The sequence below is a fragment of the Strix uralensis genome, chromosome 9 (assembly GCF_047716275.1).
Source record: "Strix uralensis isolate ZFMK-TIS-50842 chromosome 9, bStrUra1, whole genome shotgun sequence".
In the NCBI taxonomy this organism is placed as follows: Eukaryota; Metazoa; Chordata; class Aves; order Strigiformes; family Strigidae; genus Strix; species Strix uralensis.
Window position 1 is genome coordinate 7,950,725 of NC_133980.1, and position 19,712 is coordinate 7,970,436.

Here is a 19,712-nt window from a genome sequence, read left to right on the forward strand (position 1 = left end):
AACTTGGTCCAGAGGCTTTACTAGACTTCTTTCTTGCTTGTATTTTTTTTATCTACAGACTTTCATGATGTTCTCTGAGGAACACACATTAGATTCTGAAGCTGTCTGCCCTGGTTCCATTAGGATCAGTAGGTAAAGCGCTACCAAGGTATACAGATGATAAAGATGAGGGCCAAAAGCAGCAGTAGGATTCAGGACTGGCAGAAGGGGAGGAAGGGGGTGAAATACCAGTAGGGAGACTTAGCTAAGAAATGCTGAGGTACTGTTGCTTTCAGTTTTGCTATGCAGATGAATGAGAAAGGTGGTGGGGTTTTTTTTACCCAGTTTTAGTATGTACTATTTTGCAACTAAGTTGAAAATAATTCCTGACATAATAGTTTCTTTAATGCTTTTAGATGGAAATCCTTAGCCCCCTTAATGTATACTAATACTGTTTATCTCAAGTCTCTATATTGAACTCTAAATTAGAAAGGTTGGGTTTTTTTCTCATAGTTCCTTTTAGTTCAGCATGATAGTCTCAAATTATAACCCATTTTTTTTTCAGTGTTTTGATAAGTCAATCAGACAGCACTCAAATGTGTTAAAATGAAGCACTTGGAGTGAAATTTACATCTCCAGAACTCATCTGCTTTGCTATTTTTGATCACAGTCTTTAAAAAGCCATATAAATAATATTCTTGGAGAAATTTCAGACTAGATGTCATCCAATGCCATTCAAGAAAGTGGCAAATTTTAGTACAACAGGTGATAATTATTAGTATTTCTGTATAGTGTCAACATGCAGATACTTGAAGAAACAGAATACTTGATTACAAATGAGTGTCCTGATGAATGTTCCATTGTTACTTATGTCTTAGTAGCATGGAGATTAAGAGAAAAATAAAGTTTAAGGTAAGATATGTGATTAATTTGTTACATTTCCTTCTTTTTGAGGAAATGTTCATATTTGGTTCTAGCTTTAGGTCAGCATTTTCTTTTTTTTTTTTTTTCTTCAAAGGGCCAGGATTGGCATTGTAGCTCCAAAATGCACTTTCAAATGCACTTTGTATATAGAACCTCCTTATTTGTTCTGTTTTAGTGAACTATGATTAGTACCAGATTGAAATCTGGTAGTAAGGCAACTTTTCTTGCATAGAACTGGGAAACAGTGGAAATTGGCAGCTGATTTTTTTTTTTTTATTGTAGCTCTTCTAAAGACATGCAAGAAGAAAGAGAAACTAGAAGGTTTTGATCTTATTCAGTGTTAACTGTGTTAAGAATTCAGTGATTTGGTGATTTGCTTCTTAAAATGACAGACTCAGATTAAAAATCTAAAAAGAAAAATCAATCTAAAGAAGTAGATGAGTTTTGGATTAGTTTTTACTGCATGACTAGTGTTTTTCAGGTTAATAGGAAAATATAAATGTTAGAGAAGACAAATAGGTAATTTCCTCGGTCTTGCTACATAAAAATTAAGTGTTTTAAGTTTGCACAAAGTCTGTAACTGGAAGTTATTAAAGAGCTATGGCATCCTGTGAGGGAACTGAGGAAGAGGAAAGCTGAAGTAATTGTTCTGTAGCATCTCTAGATCCCATAAAGCAATGGAGCCCATAGTACCAAAACCAAACTGTAGGCTAAATGACCTATGTGCACTGAAATATGGAGATTTAAGGGTGCTCCACAAGCTAAAAGAGTGCTAAAGTTGAATCTGCATTACAGAAGAGAATTGCAATGACCTGCATCACTGTAGATTGATTAATTTTGATAATAACCCGAGATAAATTAAAGGAAAGTGCTAATTGGTTTAAACAGGATTCAAAAGAAGGAGGGTAATTAATGCCAGTCAGAATTTTTTCACAGAACACATCTCTCTGTCATGAAACTTTTTTTAATCTTTTGAAGAAATTATATGTTTATTTTATAAAGGTAGCAGTACAGACTTTTATGGAACATCTTGTATGGTACTCTATGGAATTCGCAATAAAAGTGATTTAGGATAGCAGTTAATCACATGGATTTCAAATTTACACAAGCCGACTGATAGATCTTCAAAGGCATTACCTTTGGAGTATCACCATTGAATGGAGATTTTCCTACCAACATTTTTCAGGCAGTAGGACTATATTCAGTACTAGTCAACTCCATTATTTATTGGATAGAAAATTGATACTCTTGAGTATGTGAATGGTACAACATAAAGGATAGCATAAGAATCAAAAAGTGGAAAATAAAACCATACAAATTCACACATGAACTAAAAAGCAGTATTTTAAGAGTGAGGACAATGAAACATTAGAACAAATTACTTTGGAAAAGATGGATTATTTCACCTCTTAATATCTTTAGATTAGTTTTTCTTGTATATGGTATTCTTTACTCACATGAAAGCAACTGATCTTAGTAAAAGAATATTCCTTTTTTTAAAAGAAAATGAAAAGGTAGATAATATAATTGTTATGTTTGGCTTCAGACCCACAACTTTCAATTGTTACAGAAAGGATATTCTTAAATATAGCAATGTTCTTACATGTACTTTCTATTAAGTACCAACCATACCAACAACGAGTACAATGAAAATCATGTCCTGGAACTTCCAGTCTGTTTATATTTTGAAAATATGTACATGTGTATGTGTATATGCATGCTTGATTTTGTATTTATGAATAATACTTCTGAGCTTAGGGAAACTGTTCATATCCATAAAAATATTTGCATATACAATTATAGCAGTGGGGCCAGAGATGCGGGTGTGGAAGATGGAGTGCACAGAGAAAGATTTAATATTGAGGAAAAAATAAGCGAATGTTTGTGATTCAATAGCTTTAGTCCATTAAAAAATATTGGGCTGTGAAGTAAATTTTTTCCACACTGCTGACCAGAATCTGCCCCTTTGAAAGTTCATGCAGATACTGTATTATTTAGAATTCTCAAAAATACATATATGTAGCTGTCATTAGTCTCCCTTACCTGATAAGAGTAAACAATTGTAGATTCCACTTTACTAGATTTGTCAGTTTGTTTTGTCAATGTGTGCGGCATAAACATTTCTTTCTTACATACTGTGCATGCATTGTTTTAGAAAGCTTGGTTTCATTGCAGTAAAATTAACTTTTGAAGATCATAATCTGGAGTATTAGACGTAAAATATAGTACATATCTTTCTTAGATTATATTGTGCAGTAGTTAGAAGATATCAGTATTCAGTCTTCTGTCTGTACTAAAAAATTCTGAAACAAAATACATTACCGGCCTTTCCGGGATTTGCTTGCTTGTTATGAAAAGGCATATACCTGGAACTTTGTAAACAATAAAACCTTACATTTTCTTAACAAAATTTAAATTTCTTTTTAGTCCTCCAGTATTTGACATTACATAGAAATTACAATATTCCTGTTCAATACTATATGTAGGTTTTAGAAATATCTCACATAATAATCTTAATTTTTCAGGATGCAAAGGAACATGTTGTTTGGGCGCATGATGAGTTCTGGGTAATAGTTGGCTCCTGTGTGTTTTGGTGAAAATCTTTTCAAAGTTATGTGGACTAGATCAGTTTCACGTGTCTGACTAAAATCACATTTTATTCAATCAGTTGAAGTTGTTTCCCCAACCCTTAATATTTCGTAGCTCTTGAAACCAAGGACAAGTGAACTTCTATGGAAACCAGAAAGAAAATGTCAGTTGGCTGCTAGTGACACTACTGCTTCCCCTAATTTGGCTTCTTTTCTTCTGCTCCTGATTGTTATTGTTTTCCTGTCCAGTACAGACGCAATACCAAGGATACTGTGTAAGTAGATAAAAGTTGGAAGAATCCAGTCAAAGCGTCAGGGCATTACACCATCTAGGTGAGGGTTTACAGTGCTCCATTTGTCCCAAATTTTTTTTACACCACTGCTGTAAAAAATAAAATCATCTAACATCTTTTGGATCATTTAATTGATCTCCCAGTGGAGCCTGGAGACCAGTATCTGTGGTGCTGTCTGACACATTTTAATAAATCTGCATCACGATGATCCTTCTGAAAAATGCAGTTGATACAGATCCTTGATATCCTAAGTGCAATTACTGTAATTATTCCATTTGCTCAATTCCCACTGAAGTCCAGGAGAGGTTTTTTTATGAAAAATATGATGGTAGCTTATTGATCTTCATGTTCTGTATGAACTAATAGGAGTGACTTTCCATTTCAAAGAATGAAAACTATTTTTCTGTGTGACTGAGAAGGGAGTGATTTGTTCATGCATTGTTGCTATCAAGAAGCTTAAATGTCAGATCAGAGGTTTCAGAGCAAGGTAAAGCTTTGCCAGCAGTAAATTACTTTGGCCTAACTCCAGGGTGGTGCCATGAGGGTAATTTGCCAATTTACCAATGTGGCAAGAGACTTCCTCTAAAGTATTACATGTGATTTTCTAAGTTCTTTTCCAAAAAAGTTTATTCCATTTGTGTATATTATAATTGAACTTACTCTGGTCTTTGACTACAGTAACAAAACAAAAATTTTGACCACAAATTTCTCCTCCACTTTAAAAACCTGACTGTTCCACTTGTTATACCATGTTTGTTTGTATATGTGTCCCTTCTTACTTGGATAATGTGTTGTTAGGAGTTGGTCCTACCTCCATGCGTGTTGTTAGAGATGTGCAATAATGATTCAGTAGGATTCTTATGTTCCAGGAAAGAGCTGATATGATATTGGGAGTGTGTGGAGAGGGGTAGGGAATATGTGGTGCTTAATATATTCACATGTGTGTCAGGGATAAATTACATAGTTTTTATTTTCTAGTGATACACTTTAGATTGTTGTGTTCATAACTAGCAGATTCTAGATTTCAGCACCATGAAACAGTCCACTGTGTGGAGAAAGGGTAGCAGCTTGACTTTCGCTGCAGATCTGATGCATCTGTCTTCTGGGTCAGCTTTATGATAAGGCACAGAAGGATGTCTTTGGTGAGCTGATTTGCACTTCAACAAGTGTTTTTTGGGGGAGTAGTATTAGCAGACATTTCTGGTAGAAATACTATGGATCATGAGTACTCTGGTTCAGAAAGAGGAAAGGTGATGTGAATGGTGATAGTTTGGGGAAATATAAATTAGAGTAGTTACAAACTGTAGTATCCATATTACAACTGACTTCTAACATTAGGTGCTGCGATACAAATACAAATTTTGCTCTGTGTATGGTTTTGGTTTTGTTTGTGTGTTGGGTGTTTTTAAAGTAGGATAGAGTGACGGGGTGGTTTGAGCCATCTGATTAGCTAACTGAGAATCACAGCTTCTGCAGGTGTGTACTGTGCATACTGATGGGGCTAGTGTCAATCATTAAAATAATACATAAATTTACTCTCATAGTTTACTTTTCTAGGTAAGCCTTAATTCACTTTTAGTGCAAAGTATATAGCGAAAGCTTTGTCTTCTGATTTTTTTGACGTTTTGTGCACCCATGTTGAAGCCTCACAATGACTGTTCTGTTTGGGACACTTATGAGATCTTGAAATAGGATATAACTCTTCAAATAATAGATGGAGTGTACATATCTGTCCCCTTTACAGGGACAAGTAACTTTTCTTTTTCTTCCTGTATGGTATGGAGAAGCAAGACTGTAATCACACTGACATAAATTATTTAATATCCATCGGGAGGGTTTGAATGATGCATCCCAAAATGAGTAGCATGGCAGAACCTGATCATCACAGAGATAGACTACACTGAACTGGGTTCACAGTTGTTCTGTCTCTGTGTATTATAGGATGAGAATGCTGTTAGGCATTTAAAATTATTTACAAGCCACAGCTATTTCCGTGGCGTATAAAATATCAAGCATTTGAAAATGAGTTCTTGTTGTCAAATCCTAATCCTCTTACCTACTTAAGCAGTGTTTTTATATTAGCAACAAATGTTACTACAGCACAAAACATAAGGGAAGTCATGCAGTTCTTACCAAGTTCCAGTTTATCAGTGTTTTATACTAAAAATGATTAATTTGCATTTTGTTGAACCTAGTTTTCACAGTATCTCAGCCTGTATGTGGCAACTAACACTGACCGCTGTTCCTGCTACTGAATACCTTGAAGAAAAAGCATGACCATTAAGTCCACGAAAGTTCTATTCTTCACAAAATCAGAAAATGGTTTGGCTGCATCCTTTAATTACAAATGCAACCATTCTATGCTCAAAACCAGTTTAGATTAAAAACTAGATTTAAAAATATAAGCTCTAAAGGAAAAAAGCACCCCGTGTTTTCAGTGTGTTCAGACCTGGGTGCGGAGACAGGCTCCCTCTGTTAATACAGTATTTTCTTTGCTGGGTGTTCGTTGCAATGTAATACAATCTTAATCTATTTTCTGAATTTTACCATAAATAAAAGTAGTACACTGAATATTGAGGCTGAGCCTGTGGTAATGGAAATTAAGTCTTTAAAGTTACTTTACCTGAGTGTCACAGACGGAGTAACGCACTTTACTCATAAGACAAAAGTAGCAATACATTTATTGACATAAAACAGTGATTTAACAAAGTTTGATAGTAAATGCGACAATGGTTTAACAAGATTCAATGGCAAGGTTTACTTGATATTTACTGCGTAGAGGACAGACTCAGCCAAAACTGTCAGGGAGATTCTCCTGTTGAGTCACGAGGTTCAGAAGGGACGCCATTGCTTTCTAAACTCTTCAGAGAGTCTAGGTGCAGCTGGATTCATTCCTAGTCTGACTTGGTCAACAGTTTATGTCTAAAGGATTACATATGTGTGCATAATGTTATATCACTTAGCTAAGATTTCAACGTTTCAGCATGCTATTCCCAATTCACTTTCTGAGTATCTGACGCGATAAGGATTCTCTCAACCTCGAGGAGTAACCCTAAGAGGTGTCCCTACTCAAGGGGAGATCCCGGTGTGCAGCATTATTTGCAATATTTGATTGCTCTGAAATTCTCTTATTAAATTGGAGCATACCTACTTGATTTTTACCTCCCTTAAAAAAAACATTAAAATTCCTAGCAGTTGGTACTGTGTGTTGGCAACAAGTATATTTGAGTTAATGAGGCATATGACTTCAATTTAGGTATAGGAATGATAAATATAATTCAGTATCATGTAAAAAGCATCAGGAATCGGAGAGACACTGTCAGTAGATAAAGTTAAATGTAGAAAAAGTCCAGTAAAAAAAAAAAAAAATTTACAGTATATAATTTTTTACTACCTCGCTTTTGTGTTTATTACTGGTTTGATATAAACTTTGCATCTAAAATATGGTTCAGTCCTGTGAGGTCCCATTTATTATAAAGACCTTACACTGATGATCATAATTTTTAGAAAATAAGACAATGATTTCAAAACATGCAAATGCTGCTTAACAAAAAACAAAGCCCTGAAAAGCAATACAGGTTTATGCTTGTCTCATGCTTTGTAGCTGTAAATTAAATAAAAAATAATTTAAATTTGTAAATTAATACAACATATAACAAGATGTTTAAATGTTTCACACCAAGCATACATATTTCTCCATGCTTTGTTTTATAACTGCTGCTATTGTAATTTCCCAATTTTGTTATGAAGTCACCATTAAAAGGCCAAAATTATTTTACAGTTTCTTGAAAGGTAAAACTGGAGTTTTAAGTATGACACCTTGTGTTGCATAGTTAAACTGAATTTTCCTTTGTTCAGTAGCAGTCAGAATACGCTATCAGAACTGGGTGTTGGGTCATCTCAGTTTGACCTTTTATAAGCATTGTAGTTTTCAGTTTCCTTTGCCCCCCTGGGTGGAAAAGGTCTTCTCTGTCATGCAGGATACCTGCATGCATTTTCAAAGAACAGTTCTTTTAAAGCCGTGGTTTATCTGAGAGGCAGTTTTTGCTTGTGAAAATACAATATTCTTTTCCCACACAGGCTAAAAACCAGTTCATTCTTGGAATTCCCAGCTGCACTGCTTTTGTGTAACATGGAGTGCACTGGGGGGACTAATGGTGATCCCTGACAGCTGTAGTGATCTGTTTGTGAATCACTGCGCTGTGATGGATATTAATATATAAATTCTTTGTCCCTAATGTCTTTAAATAAACACTAGTTCATGTGGGAGTTGTTTTTCCCTAGTGACGAGATAGTCCTCTCAATGAAGTATGTGCGTGTACAAGGAACGTCTCTCATTTTACTATGATAATACTGAAGAACCAAAACTAGGGAAAAATTCCGAGTTAATTGCATCTTTTCTGTGACTGATTTTGCAGAACAATTTCACTAGGAGTCTTCACATTGCCCTTAAAGGTCAATTAATAATGTTCAGATTTTAGATATTTTCAGTAAAGCTTCATACGTGTTTAGATGAAAATATGCACAAGCTGGAAGGAAATAGTTGCTGAGAAACTAAGGATCCAACATTTTATTCCTTTTCAATTATTTTATTCTAAATACAAAATTAATTAAAAGCAGCAGATTTTAGTCACTACCTCAGAAGATTTCTTGGTGTAGTTTTAATCATATTTATCTTACTATGAACACTTACAGGCTTGGTCTACAGAATGATCTTTTTTTTTTTTTCAGTGTTTGTACTTTGTTATAAATGTTGACTAAAATGTGCTAACAAGTAAAATACGTATTGTCAGATGAAGCTGTTCAGTTGTGTTTCAATCTCTCATAGAGCATCAAGAAGTCCAAGATCATTGTGAAACTGGGTTGTACGTGCTTTTCGAACTATGCCATCATGGCCAAAATAGATATAAAAGACATGCACAAGCATTGAAATAACAGGTTTTTACAATATTACTGTCTATAGTAGAACATTATAGTCTGTCCATCCCTTTTGAAATATTTTTAAGTCCCTAAAATAGTGGATTTAATCAGATGATTGCATTGTGTAAATAGGCAAATACATCACATTAGTGGTGTGTAACGTTTGCACTATTTAAACCACAACTATTATCTGTATATAGTATATTAATTATCAGCAGCACATTTAGATTTTCTTTTTCTCATGCAGAGAAAGAATGAGTGGATATAATTTAGAACTATTTTTGTGTACATCCTTGAATCATGACAGTTTGATAAGGCTCAGAATTTGGGAAATGTTATGCATTTAATTTCTATTTAATTGGGGTTTTTTGGGCAAGACTGAAATTTCAGATACCTTGCTTGCCTTTAGTTGATTTGAAAATTACTTTGAGGTCTAGAGGGTAAAGTGCTGTATTAAATCTCCCTAATAATTTTATAAACAGCTGATTTGCATTAATAGTTACATGTGATCACTCAGCAAAGACAGAGAGCAAAGCAGGATGTTTATAGCCAAACCAGATAATCAGATGGGAGAAAACAGAGGAGTATGCTTGCCATAGAATGAATACAATTCCTAGAAACTCCATGATCTTTTTTTCAGTAGATTTTGGTAGTGAGGGCAAGCAAACAGCTAATAATATTTTTAAGAGCTGTCAAACCTCCTTCCTCTAATGGTTTATCGGAGTCTAGCAGGTTTTTATGGATGAGACACATACACTTGTGAATCCTTTGCTACGCAGCTTCTCTGGCCTTTCCTACCTGTTGATGATGATTTAGCATAACACATTTGCAGTAATAAAGATGCTAATCTGTGGCTGCGATTAATTTAATAAATTCTGTAGCTCTTTGTTTAGACAATTTTACTTCATCTAGATGGTCTTAGCATGCTTCAACTTCTTAAATGCATTTGCCTTGCACCAGTTATTAACACAGGTGGCAATTCAGCTCAAGAAATAGGGATTGATTATTCATGAAGAGTAAGCTGCTTTGCTGTGGTTCAGAAGCTGGGAACACTGACACATTGTAAGAATAATTGGTCATTCTTTATTTGTCCTGCTGAAAATTACTTAGACATTTTAATCTGTATTCAAAAGCTGCTAAGGTTTTAACTTCAGCTGGAGTCACATAAAGGAAGGAAAGTAACCAGAGCTAACTGACAGGTATATGTTTCTAGGTGGAAGGTGAACTGTAGAAATGGCCAATAAATTATTAGTTTTTTTAATATAGGCTTTTATTTATACCAGGATCTTAACATGGCAGCAAAATGCACCTATGAATGCTTAGCTCTAATTAGAGGTAGAATAAGGTCCGCAGTGAAGTACCACTTGATTATGCTTTAGATGCGTCAAATCTATTTTATAACATTAACACAAATTAAATTTATTCAATGGGCCATATGGTACTCTTCATTTTCTCAGATTTGTAATATAAACCTGTAACGTGATGCTGAAAACCAAAACGAACTCCAGAGAAATTAAATTATTCAACTACAAATAGCATGTGCATCCTTGCACTGACATGAACCACTCCTTGATTACTGTCTAACCACATGGCTTGATTTCCTTCCAATCTAAAGGGAGGGCTTGATTGACACAGTGGAGACCAGCCTGAGTAACTGAGTGATCTAAATAGTGCTATTATGTGTGTTTTACTGTAGGACTAACCAGCTGAAGAGCTGTAGTTTGCCTACTCTACAACAGGGAGTTAGTTCTTACAGAGCGTTTTGCTGATAATTTATTTTAGATACATTTTTAAGATCTTTTTTTTTTGCCTACATAAAAGCTAACATTTAAAGGATCATTAAGTAGGACCTGACTGCAACTTGTGAAGTAATGCACAGCAATTAAACCTTTTTTCCAAACTGAGAACTCACAAATTGTGTTTTGCATATATGAAAGAAAAGATTCTGTGGATTATGAGTTAAAATTAATCAAATTGTTAAGTTATAAAGAGGTTTTTCTGTAAATGACACCATTTTAGATTTAAACATGCAAAAATAGCAGATTAGTTAGGGGTGAGGGGGAAGGAGAGGGAAAGCAGAATGCCAGAGTGATACACAGTTGCTATTACATGATGATTGACAAATTATTTGGCAGTGAAGAACTTCAAAATGCTTTTAAGTCCTGTGTTTCTGAACATTGGCATTGGTGTAATCTTCTCCCCCACCCTGTCAATTCTGTGGCCCACATCCCCTAACAGTCTTTTACTTAGGAGTCACCTTCATTTCCTAGCAGCAGTAATTTTTTTCAGTCAGTCTTTCACCTCTGTTCTGCATTGATGCCTGCTTGGCTTGCAGTAAGGATCAGGCATTCTGCCGCCAAGCATGGATGCTGTCCTGCTTGTCATAAATTGCAGTTACAGTTTTGGGAGATGATCTTTTCCTGGTTTCCTGACTGCTGTATATTGAAAGAAACTCGAGACAGTGCCTTTAGATTTTGGTAGGAGTGTTTCACATAATACATAAACAGTATTTCCAGTTGATTATCTAAGTGGACTTTGAAGTTAATTTCTGTCTCAGAAGCAGTAGTGTCTTCAGAACAGAAAGATCGAACAAAAGTTTAGGGTGGTTCTTCTCAGTGAGAATGAGGAGGGAAGGAAATAAAGAAGCAACTACTGTCGTAGTCAGTATTTGTGGGTAATAGTCCTATAATGAGATAGTTATGGCTTCAGTTACCTGTCTTCAGTTATGTGTTTTCATTTATGTGTCTAGCTGCTGGGTTTAATGCTGTAAATGAGGTTGATGATGTTACTTTTACCTGCAAAACTATAATAATAAATACAAGGCTGAGCTGCCTGGATACTGACAAGCAAATCCGTATAAATAAAGGAACTGGAACTCCATTCATTCATATAAATAAAAAAGTTTAATCCCATTTGAGATTTGATATACTTCCTTCCTACAGATGCTGATCCAGTAAGATACAACTTTCCCCCATGTCTTGCTTTAAGTCTGTTTGAATGCCTTGCAACATCTCAAATGGCACTGGACACCTGCATTTAGGCAAGCAGACAGACTAAAATGTTCCACCACCTAATTACTGCCATCCCATCTCCCATCATTCCCATGCCTGCCATCGTTCTTCTGCATGCTAAGTCTATCTCTTTTTTGCATCTTACTCCAGGAAATTGTTCTTCACTTTCTTATAACTGTAAGACAGGGATGTAGGAAGCAACTTGCTTTGCTGATTCCTTCAACTTATTTGCTTTGATTTGTTATTGTATGTGAAATATGTGGCATACTGTATGGTAGACTGTGGTTCTTGCATTGAATAAGTTAAAAGCTTGCCCCTTACTTTAACACTTAATTGATGGGAAAGTTTTATTAATTGTAGGAAATAATTATTCTTTATCTTAAAGTCCATCAATTTTGGGAAACATTTCATTTGTTTAATGAATACAAAACACACTACATGAACTTTGCAGTCATTACATCAGCGTTCTTCAAGTCTTTGGTAGAGTCTGCGTAACAATAAAACTAATTTGAAAGAGAACAGTATCTTGAACATAAAGCATTCTCCCATATTAGTGCAGTGTTAAATATTTATTGTTGAACTGGTCATTATCAGGGGTTTGTGTGTCATAACAGTGAAAGTCAAACAAAGCAGTTAAACTCTTAAGATGCTAACACTATTGAATTGAACATTGCTGTCATAAAAATACAAATCCTATACCATGAAGGATGGTGATGTGAAAAACAAAAAGTACCATATCTCATTGTACTCTCAACCAAATCTGTAAACATTTCATATGTAAACTTCCATACATAAAAATACTTCATTGTTGCTATAGTGAGGAAAAAGGTAACATATTATTTTTGAATTGTTAAAATGGAATGTGGTAAAGTGTTTTCTGAGGGGCAGAATGCTGGCTAAAAGTCAGACAGATTAGTATTTACTAGAGGTGGCCTCCACACACCAGAAGTAACTTTTATTTCTATTTTGACTGTAACTCTCAGTCTTTTTGGACGGACTTTATACAACTGTGAATGTATATAAGAATGGTGGGAGCAGAAACATTTAACAAAAAAAAAAAAAGTGATAAACCACCTTTCAAAAATATTTATGAAATAGAAGCTATTTCTTGAAAGTATCTTAAAACAGTTTTCTGTGAGAATCTGCAGCCCTTATTTATACTGGGTAATATGCAATTGCATTCTTCATAGCACTGAAGTGAAACTGAAGCAATAATTATGCTAATTTAGAAATGGAAAAAATACCAAGATTTGTCTCTTTCTAACTCTTAAAATATTTTCCTGCTAACCTTGGAACTTTAATATACAGAATCTCACGTATTTTAGTATTAAAGGAGAACTAATCTTACACTGTTCTTGTAGCAAGCTAGTAATTAGGTAGGTAGGTCTGAGGAAGTTATGTTATACTATGTAAACTGTTAGCTAAATTTAAATAATCTCTAGTACTTCAACTTCCTAACATTCTTAAAAATAAATCTAAGGAGCTTATTTGCTATAATAGTTGGAAGCCTTTGTGCCTACTGTTTGTTGTTTAATTACCTGATACTAGTGTACCTGAAAGCTACACTACTAGTATGTAGCAACCAGTCTTGATCTTATTTCCCAGGTTTCATCTTTGTATTTATTATAGTTCTGTTGCTAAGATTTCACCATTAAATACTTATACGAAAGAAATACAAACATGTCACTGATTAAAGTTGTTTTAAGCAGTTTACACATGTGTATTTGTGTATCTTTAGCCTTTTAATTCTGTTTTTCTCTTAACCCCTACTCTGCAATTGCAGCAAATTCTTCAGATTGCCAGCATTTCATAGACCATAGGTATCTTGAATACAATGATCTGATTCAGCTTTTTGCTGTTAGAGAGCATGCCATTAACTGAATAAAGAACTGATTCCTTAGTAGCCATTAAAGATCTCAGAATGTCCAAAAGGCACCATCATGACGACCACTAACCTCCTGCCCAGTATGGGACATTTCATATGCTACCAAAGGCTTCTTCTCTTGCCCCTTTTACCATTTCAATTAGACATGGCTTTTATTGTCCTTCGAAAGTCTCAGCCATGTTGCAGCACACTCTGCATTCTCTGCTATGTCCGATCCCAAAGACTGCAGTATGTATCAAGAGGGTGAAAGGTTTGTAGGCTCACTCTCCACTACGTATGAATCAGTTAATACCTGTTTACACCAGTGTAAATTCCAGCCTGTTCTTAAAATGCTTCAACCCAGAGAATGCTGTGTGAATGAGGTATTGATACAAGAGTCAGGTTGCAAATAAGTAGAATTTTGATTTGTGTTTGTTTTTCAGAGCCAGAGCTTCAACTGTGTGGAAGAGACTAGATGTCCGGGATCTAATGTGAGTTCTGTGCAGATACAGGGAGATTCAGATTATTTCATCAACCATCTTGGAGTGCCTGCCATGCAGTTTTCTTATGAGGACATCAAAACATCGGAGGTAGTTACAAATGAAAATCGATAAACTGAAAATAGCAGAAAGATAGAATTAGATTTTCTCAGGTTATATCCTTACATGCCAAGCGGGTTGTAGTGGGAAGTTATTTCCTGTAAGTGCTTTTTTTTAGATCTTCAGAGGATTGCCACAGACCTTCAAAGTGACTGATTTTATAGGGGTATGGCATTCAAACAAACAGATAAATATTTAGAAAAAAATGAAAAAAATGAAGGACATCATAGTAAAAATGTTGATATTGCTGATAGTATTACAGGTTACACATTACCTAAGACAACTTTTCAGACTGCTTTCAACATAGAGGAAACGAGTTGTGATGTGTATTTTTTTATGCACAGTAGGATGAGACAGCCTTCAAAATGAATTGTATATCCATTTTCATGCTGTGGGCAAAATATGACTCTCTAGTATATATGTTGGTTGTAAAGATCTGTATGCTTGATTGGACTCTTCAAAACACTGTGTTCTTTTTCAGTCCATTGTCCTCTGCAAGGTAAGTGGAAGGAAGAGGCATGTTACACTGTTTGGAGATCAGGCTGGAACTGGATACAGATAAGCTGTTAGGAATGTTTGTCCTTCCTCAGCCTTCACTACTGTCGGTTGTATTTGTGCCTGGACAGCTCAAACTTACCCTCAGCTGGTCAGCTGAGGTTCAGGAAGCCTGACATTAGTTATTTCAAGATACAGTGGTCATGAGAAAAGGTGCATGTTTTCTTGTAAATGTAATAATGCATTGACTTCATATTACCCTCATTTCTCTTCTTGTACTGTGCTTACCTAGACGTATGCACATCTTTCCAAGTTCAAGAACAAAGCTGAAGCAGAGTTGAACTGGAATGCTTCCTGGCACTGCTTTGCTAATCCGCTTCTATTTCACAAATGCAAAACAAAACAGAACTATGTCAAATATTGGAGCATTGTTGGCATGTTGTGTAAATTAAAATATATTAAGTCAAGAATTTAGATAAATAAGGAGACTTCTGTTTCTAAACATCACTGCACCTATTAGTCTAAGTATTCTGTTTCAGATTAAACACAAGGCAGAGGGTGTAAGAACAATGTGAAGTCAGAAGACATATGAGTGCAATGTTTATGACAGCCTTGTGGTCCAGGGTAAATGTCTGTTGTCACTTAGCAGCTATTCCACATAGTATTCATTCCAGATCTGTGTATATAGGATCTATACAGCCTGAGAAAGAATCTGCAAACCTCAGTATATCAAAATAAGTATTTCCCAGCTACTTTTACAGTATGAACACTGACATTTCCTTTGGCTATTGACTATTTCAGTCCTACCAAAGTTATTCTTCGTGTTCAGTTAACTTTGCAGATGTGCACTTTTGTCTCTCAAAATGACTCAGCAATGTAATTAAAATCATAAAATAATTTTTTTTTATATTTGCTTAATCATGACACAGCAAATTTGATTCTCTGTTGAAAACGCAGCTTTTGTCCTTGCAAAATCATTTCCTAGAAATAAATTTATGGCAAGTGTAATCTGCAGTCTTGATGTTGATGTACTGTACCTCTCAGACCATAGGAGATCTTGACCCCATGAGATCTATTTCTTGAGAGATAAGTTTGCTTAGAAATATGTGTAAATTTCTGTTGGCAAGAGAATGGATTTTTATTCCTAAAAGTGAAGTTACATGGAATGATTAAATTTGGATTCTTTGCTATATTTTTATTATTTATTGTACTGATTATTAACAGTCCTTCAAAACATAGGCTCATTGTCTCTGCTATATTCTATCAGACAAGCAATCTCTTTATTGTTTACTGTTTACTGCAATTGTTTATTGTATCGAACAGATAGTACTATTATAAGGCAGACAGAAAGTATTCTGGGTTTACAGCCATATTCATAAACATTGTAGGAATTTCTCTTGTGCAGGTTAGTGACTGAAAATAATCTATTGAGTTGCAGGGAGGGATTTTTGCTTGTTTATTTCCAAGCCATTCAGCTTTTTTTAAACTATGCCTCAGCTTTATCAGCTTCATTGCAAAACAAGATTTGGATTTGGGAAAACAGATTTCAGAAATGGGATGTTTTGACGTGCTTTTGTAGACTGTCATTTTGCCAGGTTGGTTTCTGCTGTCTCTTTTACTGCTGTGACCTATTCAGGAAATTCTCTTCTTCTGGAATATACATCACTTGTTTATTTTATCCACCTGTCAGACAGCATGCAGTGTCACATAAACCTGATGCTATTCCACACTCAAAAAAACCCCTGTTTTAGAGCAAAAAAGCCCAAGACCTGTGCCTTGTAGTCTGCCTACAGAGCAACAGTTATAGGTCAGCTTTAGAAATTCATTTCTTACACAGTCAGTGTAATGCAAATCCCCAGAGAGAAGGTTGTAAAAACTTTTCATTGGCAGAAAACTGAGGAGTAAATAAGAGGAAATAAAAGTTGTAAGAGGAAACATTCATACCAGAAGAGTAAATAAAACTGTCTTGCTTGAAATTACTTAATACAGTGAACCACAGCCTCAGGGATGTTAAATCTGCATGGCAAATGCCTGTGGTCAGATCTGTGAGCTAGTAAAGGGCATTCTAAGGATTCAACCACTAGTATAAAAATGCGCTAAGTGAAATGCAGCTCGTTTATTTACTAGCAGAAAATGTGCAGCATTTTAGTCTGCAAGTAAGAAGTAAACTTGGAAGAATTTCTCTAGTGGAAAAAAAAAAAATATTATTAACCCAATTTCCAAGGATTCTCTTGCAGTTGCTGAAGAAAGCCTTCCTGTCCTCCTAACTTCTGCTGCACTGGCTTTACCTCTGTGTGAGGGTCACATTCTGATATGTAAAGTGTTATGAGAAAGGCTGATCAGCTTTTCCTAATACTTCAGTTTCTCTTACTTTGAGAAGGAGTCATGCTATTCAAGTTAATGATTAATTTACATCCAAGTGACCATGTAGAGCCTCCAGAGAAGTAATCTTGATTTCAGATGTGAGTTTCTCTGCTACTGAAAGCCCAGAAGTGTGTTAGTCCTCACTTCAGTGGAGACTAGTATTAGAAACATCCTCACTTAACTTTACATCAACAAGAAAGAGCAGCATAAAGTAAAAGAGCTCTTTAGATCACAGACTTGTCTTTGTTACTGTCTGTGCTGCGATAAGAGCTAGATATCAATGGGATTACTTGATTGTATGATCATTGGTACATCAGGAATAACAAATTGGAGCGAGTAAATTCTGATTTTTTTGTCATGTGTGGACCATTTCTGTGCCCTTGAAAATTATTAGTCATGTTTGTATGACAATGTATTTTCAAATCCAAAAATGGTATAACAGGTATAATACATAAATATCCTCCATAATGATAGAAAATACATGCATGTAACAGACAAAACTATTCATCATGATTCTGCTTATTGCCTTAGATGTAAATTCTTCACCCGTGGTGTGTTTGTTTTGTAAACAACATGACTGAAGTTCAGCTCTTTGTTACTTGATTGTAAATTAGGAATATCTCTGAAAACACTGGATATGGTGGTGTATGATCTGGAGAGCATGCATTCAGTGTCTATTTGAATTCATCATTACTCTTGGATATACATCGATTGTGTGCCTGTGTAATAGAAGATACTGCTTTATCAATTAATAGCTTACCTCATTTCTCTTCCCTTACATGTCTTTTTTTATCCTTCTTTGTGGCTTTTTGGCATCTTTTTGAATTTACACATTAATGGAAATTCTAGTATTAAATGGTTTATTGCAGTTGTGTGAATGATAACTGTGTTCTTCCATATGAAGTAACATTCACTGAAGACTCAACTCTGCTCTTGTGAATGACCTCTACAAAATACAAAGTGTTAAAAATTATTGAAATTTACCCATTACAGAACTAAAAGGGTCACTATTCAAATCTGTAGCTGTATTAACAGAAAGTGGTTTTAGTCACAGTGAACTCTTACTTGTTAACTAATGTGAAATTTCCCATAACTGGAGACATGACTGGAAAAGATGCATGAATCCAGAGTACTTGGGGTTATCCTGTTTAACACAATTTGTGAAGTTGTTTTGTGAAGATAGAATGATTTGTTTCAGAAAGTTGATCCAATTAATGTGGTTTTGAGGCAGTGGGTGGAGAGCCTGCATGGAGGCAGAGAACTTGTTGCTCAGATTCCTAGGTTAATTTCTTTATAATCAAAGTAATTTGAAACTAAAATCCTTCAAAATTTTGTTTGACACATGTTCTAGCTGACCATGCAGAGGTGTTTCAGTCATTAAATATGCTGAGTTCCCACAATTCTAAGTAGTGTCAATTAAATTTGTGAGTGTTTAATACTTCTGAAACTTGATTGAAAATTATTTCATGTTCACAGAACCAAAACAAACTCACTTTTTTACATATTAAAAAACCACCTCGATTTCTCTGTTGCTGTAGAACAGGGTTTAACAGTGGTACTATGAGGCATATTTAATTCAAGTCTGTAAAGCACCTTTCATAATCAAAGTGATGTTTCTGAGAAACGGTTTGTAATTCTGGTCAAACCACTGCACTTGAAAAGTTTAGGTTCTTTTCCCAGTTTAGCTTTTGTCCTTCCTTCCTATTTTCTCCACACATTGTGAAATGGATGTGTTCGTGATGAAAGGCTTGAAGCATAAATGTGAGAAGGATTCTAGAAGAGCAGGGTATTCAAGTGGTAATTATTTTATTAAAATATGTGAACGTTTCAACTTTTGGTACAGTTTTGGAATTTTATCTATGAACTTTTCAAAAAGTTCTTTGAAATATAAATATCATCACAGTGAGCTAGTACTGGAGTTGTAGCTTTATTCAGCAGTATAGATTACGAGGCAGAGTAAAATAAGTCTCTAGGGGATCTGAAGGCTTTTTTGCCCCATTACTTTTTAGCTGCAATAGAAGCATCACCTGTTATGGAAAAGATGTAATTTAAAATGTAAGCTGTTTACACAGCTGTTGGTTATAGAGATAGTGATTTCAGGCAGTATATACTGAGAAGGACTAAATGTGCTTGGATATATTTTGAGAAGGGCTGCTTCTGCGTGCTTATGGTACTGGTTGTTTATGGTTGGTGTGCTCAAATAGAGGTATTATTTGTGGAGGAGGAGAGGCAGATTCCACAGGATCACTGAAACTCTGAGGCAAAATTAAAGGCTATTCTCTAATCCTGCTTCTTTAGTGGCCTCATCAAACATGGAAAGGAGAAGAAAGTTTCTTCTATGCCAAGAATATGTCTGTCAGTACTTGAGGTGTATGGAGAGAAGACACAAGTCTTCCATGGTGTTGTAACTGCTGAGTGACGACAGTCTTTCAAAGAACTTTCTGCTGATTTACTTAAAACAGATTAATGTTAATTTTACGTCTTAAAATGTATCACATATATGTCTTAAAATACAACACAGCTTTTGCAGTAGGGTGTCAAGTGTGTCTCCAGCCTTCTCCAGAAAGTTGTTTGCATTTATTACATAAATTTATTACATAAAAATACAACACCAGGACCAACAGCATGGTCTGGAAAACTTTGCATTGTTTCCTTTCTCTAGACATAGTTTTACC

At 35.2% G+C, this 19,712-nt stretch overlaps 1 protein-coding gene across 1 annotated transcript in view; it reads left to right on the forward strand.

Moving 5' to 3' along the window:
• NAALADL2 (N-acetylated alpha-linked acidic dipeptidase like 2) overlaps nt 1–19,712 on the forward strand; it is a 489,848-nt gene that overhangs the window by 386,748 nt on the left and 83,388 nt on the right. Inside the window, exon 11 of the mRNA XM_074878173.1 lies at nt 14,023–14,169. Within this exon, the coding sequence (XP_074734274.1) occupies nt 14,023–14,169 (147 nt within the window). The remainder of the gene's footprint in view (nt 1–14,022; nt 14,170–19,712) is intronic.